The sequence below is a fragment of the Dysidea avara genome, chromosome 3, assembly GCF_963678975.1.
Source record: "Dysidea avara chromosome 3, odDysAvar1.4, whole genome shotgun sequence".
Lineage (NCBI taxonomy): Eukaryota > Metazoa > Porifera > Demospongiae > Dictyoceratida > Dysideidae > Dysidea > Dysidea avara.
Window position 1 is genome coordinate 18,661,484 of NC_089274.1, and position 13,294 is coordinate 18,674,777.

Sequence of the window (13,294 nt, forward strand, 5' to 3'; positions counted from 1 at the left end):
ATTTTTAAGGTACGTGCACATAATAAAGTGCATGTAATCATATGTAATTGACCACCGTTGGCGTCCCTAGCGAAATGCCCTTGCCGGATTTGTTCAAACAAATTCGCGAGCATTTCAAGACACACCCACTGGAGGTAGATAGTATCGATTGTGGTACAATAATCACTAGAGATAAGACACATTTCTTGTCCGCGGATCCTGAGAGATGGCGGGAAAAATATGAACGCCAACGTAGACAGGGTACGCGTGGGCTGTTTGCCCGTGACTATGTCCCGTACAGAGCCCTTGGGGATAACCTCACACATAATGGACTTGATGCTGAAGAAATGGTGTGTAAGACGCTCAAACTGCCTGCCAAGAAAACCACTTACCAATACGTGAGCTAACCATATTCCATGTTTTGTCTTACATTTCTACTGTTCTAAACAGGCCAATATAGGTAAAAATGGACAGAAGAAAAAGACCTTTGTGAAAATGGTATGTACCCTAACCATCTCACGTGCTTGAACATAAGCCATGTTTTGTTAGCCTGGCTTGATACCTATCGTAAAGAAATACGAGGAGACAGAAGACATGCCAACATCAGTACATGGGGGTCTATCCACAATAGACCTGGTCCTTAAACAGTGTAATGAAAGGATAAAAGCTCAGAAGAAGGGGGTGTGGTATGAAGAAGCAGCTGAAGCTGTAAAGGTTAGCACATACACACCTTTAATAGAAGCACAAATAATACAATGTGTTGCACATGGATTGGAAAATTAATGCACATATTGATGTAAAAGAGAGGTTATAGCTACCTTGGGCTTTTGTATGTGTTTCAACAAGGCCGGAGGAGACGGTCCGGTTGGTCAGGCCTGAGCCAGACCAATAATCTGGAGTTGAACCAACTAGTTGACCAGCTCGAACTACATTACTCTCATGCAGTCTTTGGTCTCATGCAGTCTTTGGACGATCACATCTACATGTAGCTACATACATTTTACAGATGTTATTGAAAATACATGACACGAGTAGTTGTTACCTAGTCTCTCAGCCTAACTAAAGCACAGAACTACACGTATAGTACCTCCAATTAGGCCAATGAAACTTGATTACCAGTTTCTCACTCAGATTTTTGAAAATTTGATGCGGGCGGGCGGTTATTATTCATTATTTTCCCAAAAGCACAACACACATCCCAAACATGAAGATTTCTGCCAAAAAAAACAGTGAGATCTACACTGATTACTCTTGCATTAAATAGCTAAAGTACGTTACTAATCTATAACAAGTGATTTTTCCATTAGAGTATAGTTGATTGCTCTATTAGAGTAAAAGTGACTGTTCTATTAGAGTATTTCAATCTGAAATACTAATAATGAAATTCTATGCGGGTGTATCAAAAGCATGCGGGCGATGACGCGAAACTGCTAATCAAGTTTCATTGGCCTTACCTTACAGTACAGCATAGCATTCGTATCGCTTTGTACAGAAATGATTGTGGGTTCTACGTACAGTATCACGTGTGCTGACATTTGGCATTTATCACATGTAAGGCAGGTGCCTTCTTTGATTCTAAACCAGCACACTTATATCACAATTCAATCTTCATAAAATAATCATTAGCATTCCTTGGCTTGTCTCTCTTGGCTTCTTTTACTGGGCGAAGGGCTGGCAGTGACAAACCAGATGACTCATTCCGCGGCAAGAAGTTGTACACCCATACATTACATGGTGGCCATCTGGATGAGATGTTGAGTAGAAATCACTCCTCTTCAACTACCCACTCGTCCTGTCAAGATACCGAGCAAACTCTCAGTTCACCCACATCGCGCCACTTTCGAATACTGATTGGTCTCGTGACTATCCACCAGTATATTTACGTGATGATTCGTTCACTTCATACAAACCAGTATAGTAGTATACTGTATTTTGTAGCTGTGTAGCTTTTTATTGTAGCTGTGTGAATTCACTGTATAGTAATTATATCCTAGCTAAAGGGGGCCATGCTGCATGGGTTCCCTGTGAAATTTGGGGGGAAAGTTGCAAGTTGCTAGCTAGTTTTACTTTAAAATTTAGCATCAATTTTAAATTTTAAGGCATTTCAAACCTTTAAATTGCAAAAATTCTGCAACTCCTAGGGGTTGCACCCCCAGACCCCCCCTTGAACTTCTAATTGCTAGCTATAACTAAATGAACAGCAAGTTTCATGCTGTGTCCCCTGTATGTCAGGTCTACAATTATACATAGTATAGAAAGTGTGAAGAACAACAGATAGGCTTGAGCATATTTTTATAGCTAGCTAGCTAGCAGTGAAATATCACTAAAATTGCATATCTGAGTGTCTAATTTTCAAAAAATTCCTGTGGGGGCATGCCCCCAGACCCCCCTAGAATGCTCGTGCTTCACACTTCGCAGAGTGTGCTTTGCACACTGTGCAACAGCTCTTCTCTCATTGGCATGTATATAGTAGCAATTTCAACATTATAGTCAATGGCCTGACCAAATCAATTTTCCCTCCTCTGGCCCTGTTCAAGCACAGTGCTACGAAGGAAGGTAGCAGCCTTTGTCAATGTCTGTATAGTAAAGTGTGTCCTCTGTCAGCCTTTTCCTTGTTAACAACCTTTGAAGTAAGCATTGATGATTACACCCCATTTAGACCACTTCAAATGAGATAGCATTTGATTATCATAAACTGAACATACTAGCTACAGGACTTTCACTTTAGCCACCTGTATCTAGTGTCCCACCCCTGGATGCTAGTACCTATTATGTACACCAGACTATAAACTGAATTTTTAAGTTTATGAAATGTCATCCTTGGTCTCAACAATGAGGGATATGGAACCATTTCCATGTGGCAGTGTGGTTTGACCGTTGCACAAGATCACCATGGATATTTAGTACAGTACAACTTTGATTCATGTGCCACACAACTCAAAAGTTACAAATAACTACACCTAGCCAGGCTACTATTACATGTTATATTAAACTATGTAATGTAAAGGTCGTAACTACATGTATATTATTGACATCCTACTAGGAGGTTGGTTCATTCAGCTACTCTTGTGTGGGCCTCCATTGTAGCTTGTCTTGTGGTTATACTTTTGGTCTGCTAGCAGGTGTGTTGGTCATGTAACTGCATGCTCACTCGGATGTTAACAGCTCTGATAATTCCATCAGCAATCCAAATCACACATCAGCAAAATCAAACTAACACCACCAGTGAATGGCTACACTGCCAGTCTATTGGTTTTTTTTCCCTCAGCATTACTCAAACTACTCGAGGCTGGTTTTAACAGATGTCTTTTGTGGGTGGTGTGGCAAGCTTGAATGGCGGTTTCTGGCCTTGTGAAGGACTTTGCTTCACAAGAATCAGTGGTACACAGGTGGATGGGCTCATACAGTTGGACAAACATTTTCTGTGTTGTTTTTGCTGCATATCAGCCAGTATGGAGCCAGCACAGCCCTGTAATCTTGTGTGTGGACTTCAATCACAGGGCCGCCGAGATGATTTAAGGCAAATTTAGAATGTGGGGTGCTGTAACTACTAAGGAAAAATGGACAAAAGGACATTACAAGAATTAGCTTAGCTAACTAGCTACTAGACTACAACTAAAAGCAAATTAGCTACTAATAGATAAGCTTATTAACAGTTTAAGCATGTCAAGTTAGGAATTTTTTGAAAATTTGACAGACTGAATATGCAGTGATTTCAGTAATTTATCACAGTATATTAATAATGTTTATTTGACTGTTGTATTGCTGTATTAGGGTATCTTGAGCTTGAATTTTATAGCAAGCTTTCTGCTAAATGCATAAATCCCTTTGTACAGTTACTATATATACGTATATAACTGAATACCGGTATTTGCCTGACTGTTGTAATAGGGTGACTGTTCAATTAGAGTATCTCAATCTTATCTGAAAGTCACAGTGTCATATAAGTGCTTTATAATATATGTTATGAGTAATGATTTGTTGCCACTACTGCACTGCATTGCTATGGATCTTATTGAGCTTGCCGACTGTAGATGGTATCTCTTACTGAGGCTTCTTGTATCTTCAAGTCTACAGGAAGATTTACACTGTTGTATGTTGGCTTAAAATCTTTAAAACCATTATCTCAAACTTTTAATGTGCAATTTGGATCGGTTTTCTAAAATCCAGTCACAAATTAAGACTACTACGTAAACATATCACAAATAAATCATTACACTAGAGTAGTCTCACCTGCCAGATGTGTTGTGTGGGCAGCAGATAAACATCTGGTCATTCTCCAACTTTTGACATTTGTACTGAACCATGAAACCCTTATGCCAGTGCTTCAGGAAGCTCGGTGAAACTACACAAACTTGTACAAATATCGCTCTGAAATTCCCTGCAAATAGCATTCCCCTCAAACAACACCTGTTTTATTGGAAGTTCAGACCCATTTACACTCCCAAGGTCAAAATTCACAGCTGGGAAAGGATTTTCTCACTTAAAAACAACTATAGCATGATGAATAGCTTTGAACTCAGTATTACACAACAAATTAATAGTGCACTAAAACACAAATAAGAACCTCACTCATCCAATGTACTTCATATAGACATACCCCCTGTAGTTTGAGCTGCCTCAGTCATAACGTACAAAGAACATGTACTCAGCACGTCAAAGGAGCCACCATTTTCTTCTTCACCAGTGAAACAAACGCGCATTAATTAATTACAAAAATATTGTGTTGCCAATCCCTATATGTCTAGTATCCATTATTCCACTCACTATTAGTACTTTTGATAGACATGGCCTCCATCACAGGCTTTAGCTCCCTAGTGGGATAGCATTTAATAAAACCCCCTTGATGGCGAGAAGTCAATGATTAAGTAGAGGTTGAATGCAGAGAAGATCACAGATCCCGGCTGTTGTGGCTCCTCTTAAACTGCATGTTGTTGGGGATCAAGTCACCACTGGATCTGGGATTTTTTTTCTGCATTCTTCAACGTTTCAGTTACATGTTTCAGACTCCCTGTATTCACAGGCTTTAGCCTAATTCTCACAGGTCCCTAGTGGGATAGCATTTAATTTAATGGGTCTCTGGAAACTGCTTGAATTTTGCTGGGCTATTAGCTAGTTGATTTTCTCCACACCCACCATAGATATTATAGCTTATGAAGTGTAATATATATGCCCCCACCTCCCTAAACTTTCTTTTACATTTTCAGGGTGGTTTGAATGCCTCCATTCCATTGGCTCGCTTTCCTTTGGACCAGCTGGGCTGGTGCTGTGTTTTTTACAAACACCCCTGGAATGTAGGAAGGAAAATAATCTGCTTGCATCGTTGTGAGTAGATTATTCTACCCGTCACTGTAGCAGGTGCTAAGAAAGCAGCTCACATGTTCTATTTAATCACGTAATCGTTTCTCTCTCCCTGCTGTAGGTAGTATTATCACAGCATCCCAACAACACACTACTCCATTCATTATAGATATACTGGAACCCCTGTTAGTACCTGTACAACTTTTTACAATTAATAATGTGTTTTAGTTGTTTAGCCATTGAAACCTGATGTGAGATAAGTTTAATGATGTTCTGTAGTGAAATATCAGGTGGATGAAGCTTGAATGTTTGTGTAGGCTAAGGGATTTGACACCAACCAGGACCCTGTACAAACCTTGGAAACCCATGTGAACTTGAATAGAATCTTACGTTTTTGTTTACTTTTACGTAATCATTTCATTGATGGTATTTTAAATCTTTGCAAAAGTATTTGATATCATAATTACAAACTAGGGCTCTTTGTTCTGTTTCCTTCTCTAGAAGAATATGTACTGGAATCAATTTCGAATAAAACATTGCCTTCCTCTGCGTAAATGGCTAGTTTCACCATCAATTAAGTTTGCCCTGTAAATTTTGTTACAAGAAACATTTCACTGGTTATGTAATTTAACAAGTTTGTTTCCATTCCATGTGCAAAATATATACCATATTCCTTGGCTAAACACTGCACCTTCAATAGTAGCTGCACTTGAGTGGTTCCACAATTGCAAGGGCTTAAACATTGTTTCCAAGCATTGAGTGGTGGACAATTTTGAATAGTGATTTTTGGAACTAAGATAATAAATACCACAGTGTTTAACCAAGTAAATACTGTATGTTATTATGCATAGAAGTGCTAGTATTGAAACATTTTGTACAGAAAGTCAAAACAGCAGCCATAAGGCCAGCTGAAAGAGAGAGTGTTATTCCACTCAACATGAGAAGAAAGTCTCTCTTCCCTGTGCCTCTGGAGAAGGAAGATGACCTAATGGAACAGGTGACAAAACATTGGAGGGATTACCGACGTGTTGCTATACTACCTCCTTCACTTGAAGACAAGTTAGTAACAGGAGCTAGCTTAGTAGAGCAGTTTACAAAGGATAAGTCACCTCCATTGCAAATTCAGTTTAGACCAGACGGATCTGTCATTCCCATGGAGGAAATAATAAGGTAGTTAGTTATGAATGATATTCCTACACGTAAACAATGAAGGTTTGATTTTCAACTACTTCTCTATTGAGTAAATGATTACAATTGGTATCACTTTTGTATATAACTTGTTGGTTTGTTGGTTGCGATGCAGAATATACCTCCAATATTTTAAGCAGATTATTGTCCACCTTAACAGGTGTCATTTTGAGTGTCCAAACCATAAAATCAAACAATACAGTACTAACCATAGGAGCGCATCATCATTTGTCTTGTGATCTCACACACTACAAGCACACATATTGTTTTGTTTTGTAGGTGTAACGAGATCAAGGCTAGGAATGACCAGATAGCCAAATTGGAATGCGTATATCAAGTGCTTTGTTGCCTACACAACTTAAAGATTAGCAATCTTAGAAGTCCGGTAAGTATATTATTGCTTGTTCTAACACACACACACACCCCCCCTACACACACACACACACACATACACACAAACTGGTTAAGCAAGTAAGATATTGACTGTAATTGTTGTTGTTTACTGTTGACTGTTTGCATACTACAATGGGTGTATCTCCAGTGTTGGGGCAATTACTTTTTAAAAGTAACTCGTTACATATTACTTGGAACTAAACTATTTAGTTACAGTTACATATTACCCAAAAAATAAAGTAACTATAATAATAGTACATATTATATTACTTTCCGTCCACAGCCTTAAGCTGTCATGTGTGAGACTACCACCTTATCACGTACATTGTTGGACAATGTGCAAATCTTGGTTATAAGTAAGAAGCTACAGTAAGCTTCGTTGTGTCTAGGCGTTACTTATTGGATTAATAACGAGATTAGTAACTTCGTTACTTGTAGTTATATTATTACGTAATACTACACTCGTTACAGTAACTTCATTACTATGGTAACGCGTTACATTTGTAAGTAAAGTAACTTTGAGTTATATTACCAGTGTTATATTACTTTGTTACCACAAAAGTAATAATATTATGTAATGCATTACCCCCAACACTGTGTACCTCACACCAATTTGTACTCACTATTTGCAATACCTTGCTCGAGTTAGTGTACTTATTGATGTTTATCCCAGTACGGACTGTATATGTGTAGAGATTAGGTGTTAAAGCTCTCTACTGAGTAGCAAAGGTTCTCCTAGATGACCTTTGAGTTCAGTGCCAAAAGCCTTAGTACTGGGGGAAAATTTGTTGGATTATCCCACCCTTTATCCCAAATAAGGAGTTACTGATGACAGAGATCTAGGAATACAAGCTCTTTCAGCAGTTTTCTCATTATGGACCAATGTAGGCACTTTAAAATCTTTGTCCATGTTATGGAGGTTTTTCCGTTCTATTGTGTCATTAATTCAGATAGTTTAGGATATTTCACTGTACATGTCACCATCATTGGTAATTTTGTGTTACAGGGCAGGAGAAGTTTACTTAGAAAAAACTTGTCCTCCTAACTATTATTACATCTACTATAAGATGTGATCATTATTTTGCGCCCCAGCATAACACGATGAGGTTGAGCTTGTGTTCTAATCTATTTACTACTGTAGGACATACTGTCACCCTCAACACTGAAGCTAATATCACAGGAACCATTGAAGAAGGAGCCAGCTCTCCGACCACTCACTAGAATAGTCAGCCTCGCTCCCGTCTGTTCCTGTATCAGTCACACCACAAGTACCATGGCTGCACCAGGTCACGTGACCTGGGCCAAAAACTCATTTGTGAGGCCGTACTCTGATGGTTGCAGCCAGTAAGTAATGTGGTTTATGTTTGATTTGGCTGATGTTGGTGGTACCAATAGTACATACTAGTTGTACCCGCACAAAAATGCACTTGTTAACTAAGACCAATGTGTGTATTCCTGCATGCTTGGTTGTCACAGCATCCAACCCTACATCAAAGTCTACTAATTGAGCCCTTGATATTACTGTTCCAAAAAAAACGTGATCATTTTAAATATGATGTTTGACATGCATGTTGAATCTTGATACCCTTTGTACACTAAATCTATAAATTCCACATCCTTATAAAATGCCACAACAGTACATATTGATTTTGTTGACATTGCTTAGCTGCAGCAGATGTTCAGTATTCCCCCTTTAAAACAGAATGAACCTGCTGTATAGTACGCATGTCAGAAATTTTACTTCAACAATACCCTGGTATAAAAAAAATTTGTACTGGAACTTCCTTACCAACGATGCTAACTGTGTAACGTAGCTCCAATTTACACAGTGGTCTCACTTTTCTTTTGTAAGTTTATGAATACCAACTTTGAAAAACTTTACAATATAGATGACCATTAATTTTCACTAAAGCACATACGTAGGTGCTTAATGGGCCTGGATACTACTATAATAGTTTTTAGGCTCACTTTTTGAAACTCAAGCAAGCCCTGTAAGTACATAATATATACTTAACAGACCCATACGATCGTGCATTAGCAACTGTGTTAATACCCACAGGTCAACAATGAAGAAGGCAATGGCACCTTCTATTGAAATGTGGAGGGATGTAGTTGAAGGCACTGATGGTGACAGTAGTAGTGATCTCACCAGTTCAGCAGCCTCACAACTGAAGCAGTACCCTTTGTATAAGATGTTGAACAACAATGCTGGGGCCACTGCCATATTTGGTGGTCAACAAGTCCAGTTTACTGCTCGACAGATCCAGTAACTAGCCTGTACAATGGAACCTCCTTGTGTGGGGCCTATAATATATATGGTAAAATATCTTTAATTCAATAGCCAACTGGTTCAAGACAGTTTACCAAGTGTTTTTCTAGTGAGTTTATTAGTCAAGGGGACCATTATGATAAGGTATCCTTGTTCAACTTTAAAGCTGATCTCAATGTGTCCCTTACTACTAGAGGTTCCACTGGTCATACCAGTTATATGGCGTTACAATGGTTATGTTCTACAGGCTCATGCCAGTTTGGCAGAAGGTTCTTTACTTCAGAGGTATAGTAATATATATAATATATATATGGTTTACATGTTGTTTGTGTACCATGTTAGATTTGTATGAAGATGCTGCCAGTTTGGAGGAACACAGGTGTGTGCATGGATGTTACACTTTTAAGCATGTTATGTATCTCTTTGTATAGAAAGAAAAGCATTTCTGAGGTGATTGAGAGTTGTATAAAGTCATTTCAAACTAGCAGAAATACCATGGCCAAAACAGTCAGGGATGAAATAGACTGCATGAAAAAGTAACAGTTGAATTTCTAGTTTGCTTATAGTAAACACAAGTTGTGTTATAGAAACTCCAGAGATATTCTCACAAGCAAGTGGAAGAGCTTGCAATTCAAACCAATCAATGGTGATGCCATCGTCCGCATGAGGTTGAAAGCTTATCAAATGTTATGCAAGTGTAAGAGAAACTATGACACAAAGCCGAGCTGGTAACCTCACAAGTTAACAGTGCCACAGTACTCATCAAATTTTCTGCAGGTTTATTAAACTACAAGTAGAGACCACATCAATATGTAGAGACAATGAAGACCAAGAAAGAGACGATCTACTGTTCAAGATACAACAACTATCACATTTTGATGACAGAACAGTACAATACGTTGAGGTATATGACGTGGATGTATGCATGTCATATCATAACTCTTATGTTTTCCTAACAGCAAAAATTATTTCTACTGGTCCTCTCAATGCCAGCATTTGAGTTGTGTACAAAGAGTATGACACAGGCCATGTGTTTTGTAATGAAGAATGTACTACAACTAGAGCCCAGTGCCCTTGATGAATGGATCCAGTATAGAAAACTACCCAACCTATTTGCTGACGAATGTGAATGATGTGATGTTACAAATGTTTCATTGCTTCTCGTGTTGACAAACGTGATAATTTCTGTTTGTTCTGTGTCACAAACTTTCTTACTGCAGACGGGTTTGTCTTGGCGTACTCTCGAAGTGCCCAACCAATTGCTTTCTGAATAAAGAATTCCGTTTCATGTGCCTGCAACTTGCAGCAATCAAACAGCCAAGCTTGATTGGTGTCCCCTTTGTAGTTCAACTGATGAAGAATGGCTGTCCTGCGTAGCCATATGTTGTCATCTTTCTTCCACTTGTCCATCACAGCGATTCCTAGCTTCGGTCTTTGCTTCACAAAGTAGCCCACAACTATAGGGATAATACAGACTATTAAAAGTGTGTAGCTTTTTATTGTTACTGTACCAATTAGACTAGCTAGCAAGTAGTAAAATCCAACAGAATTACTGGCAGCCCTTTTACTATAATTCACACAGACAAACATTAAAATGCAAATTAAGTATCAATGGGACAAATACTACAGCATCTAGTTGCTGCTAGTATTAAACTGTTGAGGACAAAAAAAAAAAAAATTTCTTTACGTATTGGACCATTTGTCTGTCTATGCAGATTTTTTTCTAAACCCAGTCTATTTTTTAATATTACAGCATGGAGCCAAGAGCTACCAGCTACATGTCACAGGGCTGCCACAAAACAAATTGACACAGGTTTGAAATAGTAGAATGTGCATTACAAAAAAGAAAACCATTTGTTTCACAACCTAGAGAGTTGATTTCAGTTTCACACGATCTATAGGGATTCAATTTCAGGCACAAAGTTCCTACTATGATGATAGCGCAAGTAAAAGGTCCTAATGAACCATTCAACAACCTTCACCATCTAACTAATTCTCACAAATTAAGGCAAGCTATGAAACTCAAAGCCACAATCACAAACTTTCTAAAAACTTATAAGCAAGTTTTTATTTGAGTGGAGGTTCTGAAATTTCTAAAACTGTATGAGATTGAATCAAAGGTTACAAATTTAAGTAACCAAGTCCCTTATCAGTATGAAATGGCCACCATACCACGACCTGCAACCTACATGTAGTGTTAGTACACTTTTAGTTCAGCGTTACTGTTAGAAAATTTGTAACAAGTTATTTTGAATTTTCAAAACTAAAATAGATTGCTACTAAATCAAAACTAAAATGTAAGGCCTATTCTTTGTTTCTACATCAATTTTTAGGCAGCCGCACCAAATTTTAATTATAGATCATGTGAAGGCATTTCATGATAGAGAAATACACCAATTCAGGTGTTAATTACCTTGTCTTTTATCTTCAATCAGCTGCTTGTTTTCTTCTTCATCCAACGAAACCTTATCGAGGCATTAATTTTCCGTATCAACACTTTCTTTCAGCTGCATATTTAGACACCACAGAATTATTTTAGAGCTGGATTTCAGAAGCACTTCAGCCCTGGCGCTACTATAAGAGGTATACTAGCTAGATATTTGCAACTTCGCAATTGGGATCCCGTTTGTGATAGGTTTACGACCAAACCCATCAAATAAAGATCTAGGTGGACTAATAGTGATAGAGTATGGAGACCACACCTCTTAACAATCTAGCTATTTACTTAACAGTAAACAATATGACCTCACCCCTTATTGGTCTAGCTAGCTGCACAACACTTGGCTGACTTGTGATACTCTAATACAACAGTCACTCTAATACAACAGTCATGTATGATATTCTAATAGAACAGTCACAAGTTGCACTGTAGTTAGCTGTGCTACAACAAAAACTAAACAAACTAGTATTTTTAAAAATTTAGAGCCATAAAACAAGGCCAATGTAAACACTTCCCAGGATGGCCAAAGCTACAAGCACTACAGTGAAAGTTAAGCCATACAATCAACTAAGTCACCTGCCACCACTCCTAGTACTAAGATGGAATCAATGTATAAATCAATGCTGGAGCCACATTAGGGGCATATTTTAGGGGATGTCCTGGGGTTTCAGAAACCCCCTCAGAAAATTAGGATACACCAGACTATCTTACACAACAAACAAAATAAATGGAAACAATAGCTATAGTGAGCAATAGGAAACGTGTATGGAATCCTCAAGAGAGGCCTTTAGGCCACGTAAACTTAATTATTAGTTTCTCATCCTCCTGTACTCAAAATAACAGTGCGGGAGGGTGGATTTTTATTTTATTTTTCACTAACTAGATAGCTGAATTGCTAGCTGAAATGACTCAACGCAATCTGTTTTCTGTAACACGCTACAAATTTTGAATGCTAGAGTTCCTCTTTTCGCAAAGGGGCGGCCACACCAGACTATCTAAAAACTGCTCTAATAGAACATCAGAACAGAAAGAAAAAGAAAGCATTTTAAAACTTGAAGTTGAGGCTGTGCACCAAGTAGCAAATCTTGAAACCACTTTGGAAAAATCCTTGATACGCCCCTGCACGTGACCCTCAGCTACGTGCTCCTGCAATAGGCAGCATGGACAGCCCTGATGTGACCTACAGCTACTCATCCCATAGATAGTAAAGGGCGCGAGTATCTATGCTCATCCTAAGTTAACTTTCTCGTGGTTGGTGCACTTACCGTTACTGGCTAACATGTCAATAGTATCCCACCAACTACGCGTAGTTATCAAATGGTGAATACAATCTATCGCTTCATTGAATTCCAGCTCAGTTTTTCCTAACAGTTCTTGCCTGTATTTCCTTGCAACTTCTCCACCGAAGTGTTGAAACTCTCTTTCGTCTTGCTCCCACAGTAGCGGTAGTAGCTGGAGTAACACGGACCTGTTCTGCAGCTGGGCTTTGTACTCATCTAATACCAGTTTGTCTGCGCCAACTCGCAATGGCTTTTTTAGTCCAAAGAAAATAAATTTGTTCCTCATATATTTTGTCATCCACTGCCTGTCTACAACGGTTTGTGGACTTGCCTTTTGCGTGTCAACGTAGCTCTTCCTGAGAGAGCGTACAATCGATTCAGCTTTCATATCAGGAGCCCTGATAATTGAATATCGTTAAATCTGAACTTATTTCACCCATGGAT

The 13,294-nt window shown here is 38.6% G+C and overlaps 2 protein-coding genes across 2 annotated transcripts; one reads left to right on the forward strand and one right to left on the reverse strand.

The window, feature by feature from the left end:
• The first annotated feature begins 74 nt into the window (after positions 1-74).
• LOC136248377 (uncharacterized) lies at positions 75-10,336 on the forward strand. The gene is made up of 13 exons (XM_066040160.1): positions 75-377; positions 430-477; positions 529-693; positions 6,161-6,450; positions 6,748-6,853; positions 8,003-8,205; positions 8,921-9,127; positions 9,378-9,415; positions 9,473-9,509; positions 9,562-9,666; positions 9,718-9,858; positions 9,908-10,034; positions 10,090-10,336. Exons 1-13 carry the CDS (start codon positions 75-77, stop codon positions 10,261-10,263), a joined length of 1,944 nt encoding a protein of 647 aa, XP_065896232.1. The 3' UTR covers positions 10,264-10,336.
• On the reverse strand, positions 10,266-13,238 carry LOC136249902 (uncharacterized). Its single transcript, XM_066042034.1, has 2 exons — positions 12,836-13,238; positions 10,266-10,587 (listed from the first exon to the last, which is right to left on the reverse strand). The coding sequence occupies exons 1-2, from the start codon at positions 13,236-13,238 to the stop codon at positions 10,271-10,273; spliced, it is 720 nt and encodes a 239-aa protein (XP_065898106.1). The 3' UTR covers positions 10,266-10,270.
• Positions 13,239-13,294: the final 56 nt, after the last annotated feature.

Bases quoted from the DNA above. Each gene is read 5' to 3' on its own strand.
- LOC136248377 (XM_066040160.1), top strand. From the start codon at position 75: ATGCCCTTGCCGGATTTGTTCAAACAAATTCGCGAGCATTTCAAGACA. The intron at 9,667-9,717 runs GTAACAGTTGAA...GTTGTGTTATAG, and splicing joins GAAATAGACTGCATGAAAAA to AAACTCCAGAGATATTCTCA. The intron at 10,035-10,089 runs GTATATGACGTG...TTTTCCTAACAG, and splicing joins GAACAGTACAATACGTTGAG to CAAAAATTATTTCTACTGGT.
- LOC136249902 (XM_066042034.1), bottom strand. From the start codon at position 13,238: ATGAAAGCTGAATCGATTGTACGCTCTCTCAGGAAGAGCTACGTTGAC. The intron at 10,588-12,835 runs GTAAGTGCACCA...TTATCCCTATAG, and splicing joins TGACATGTTAGCCAGTAACG to TTGTGGGCTACTTTGTGAAG.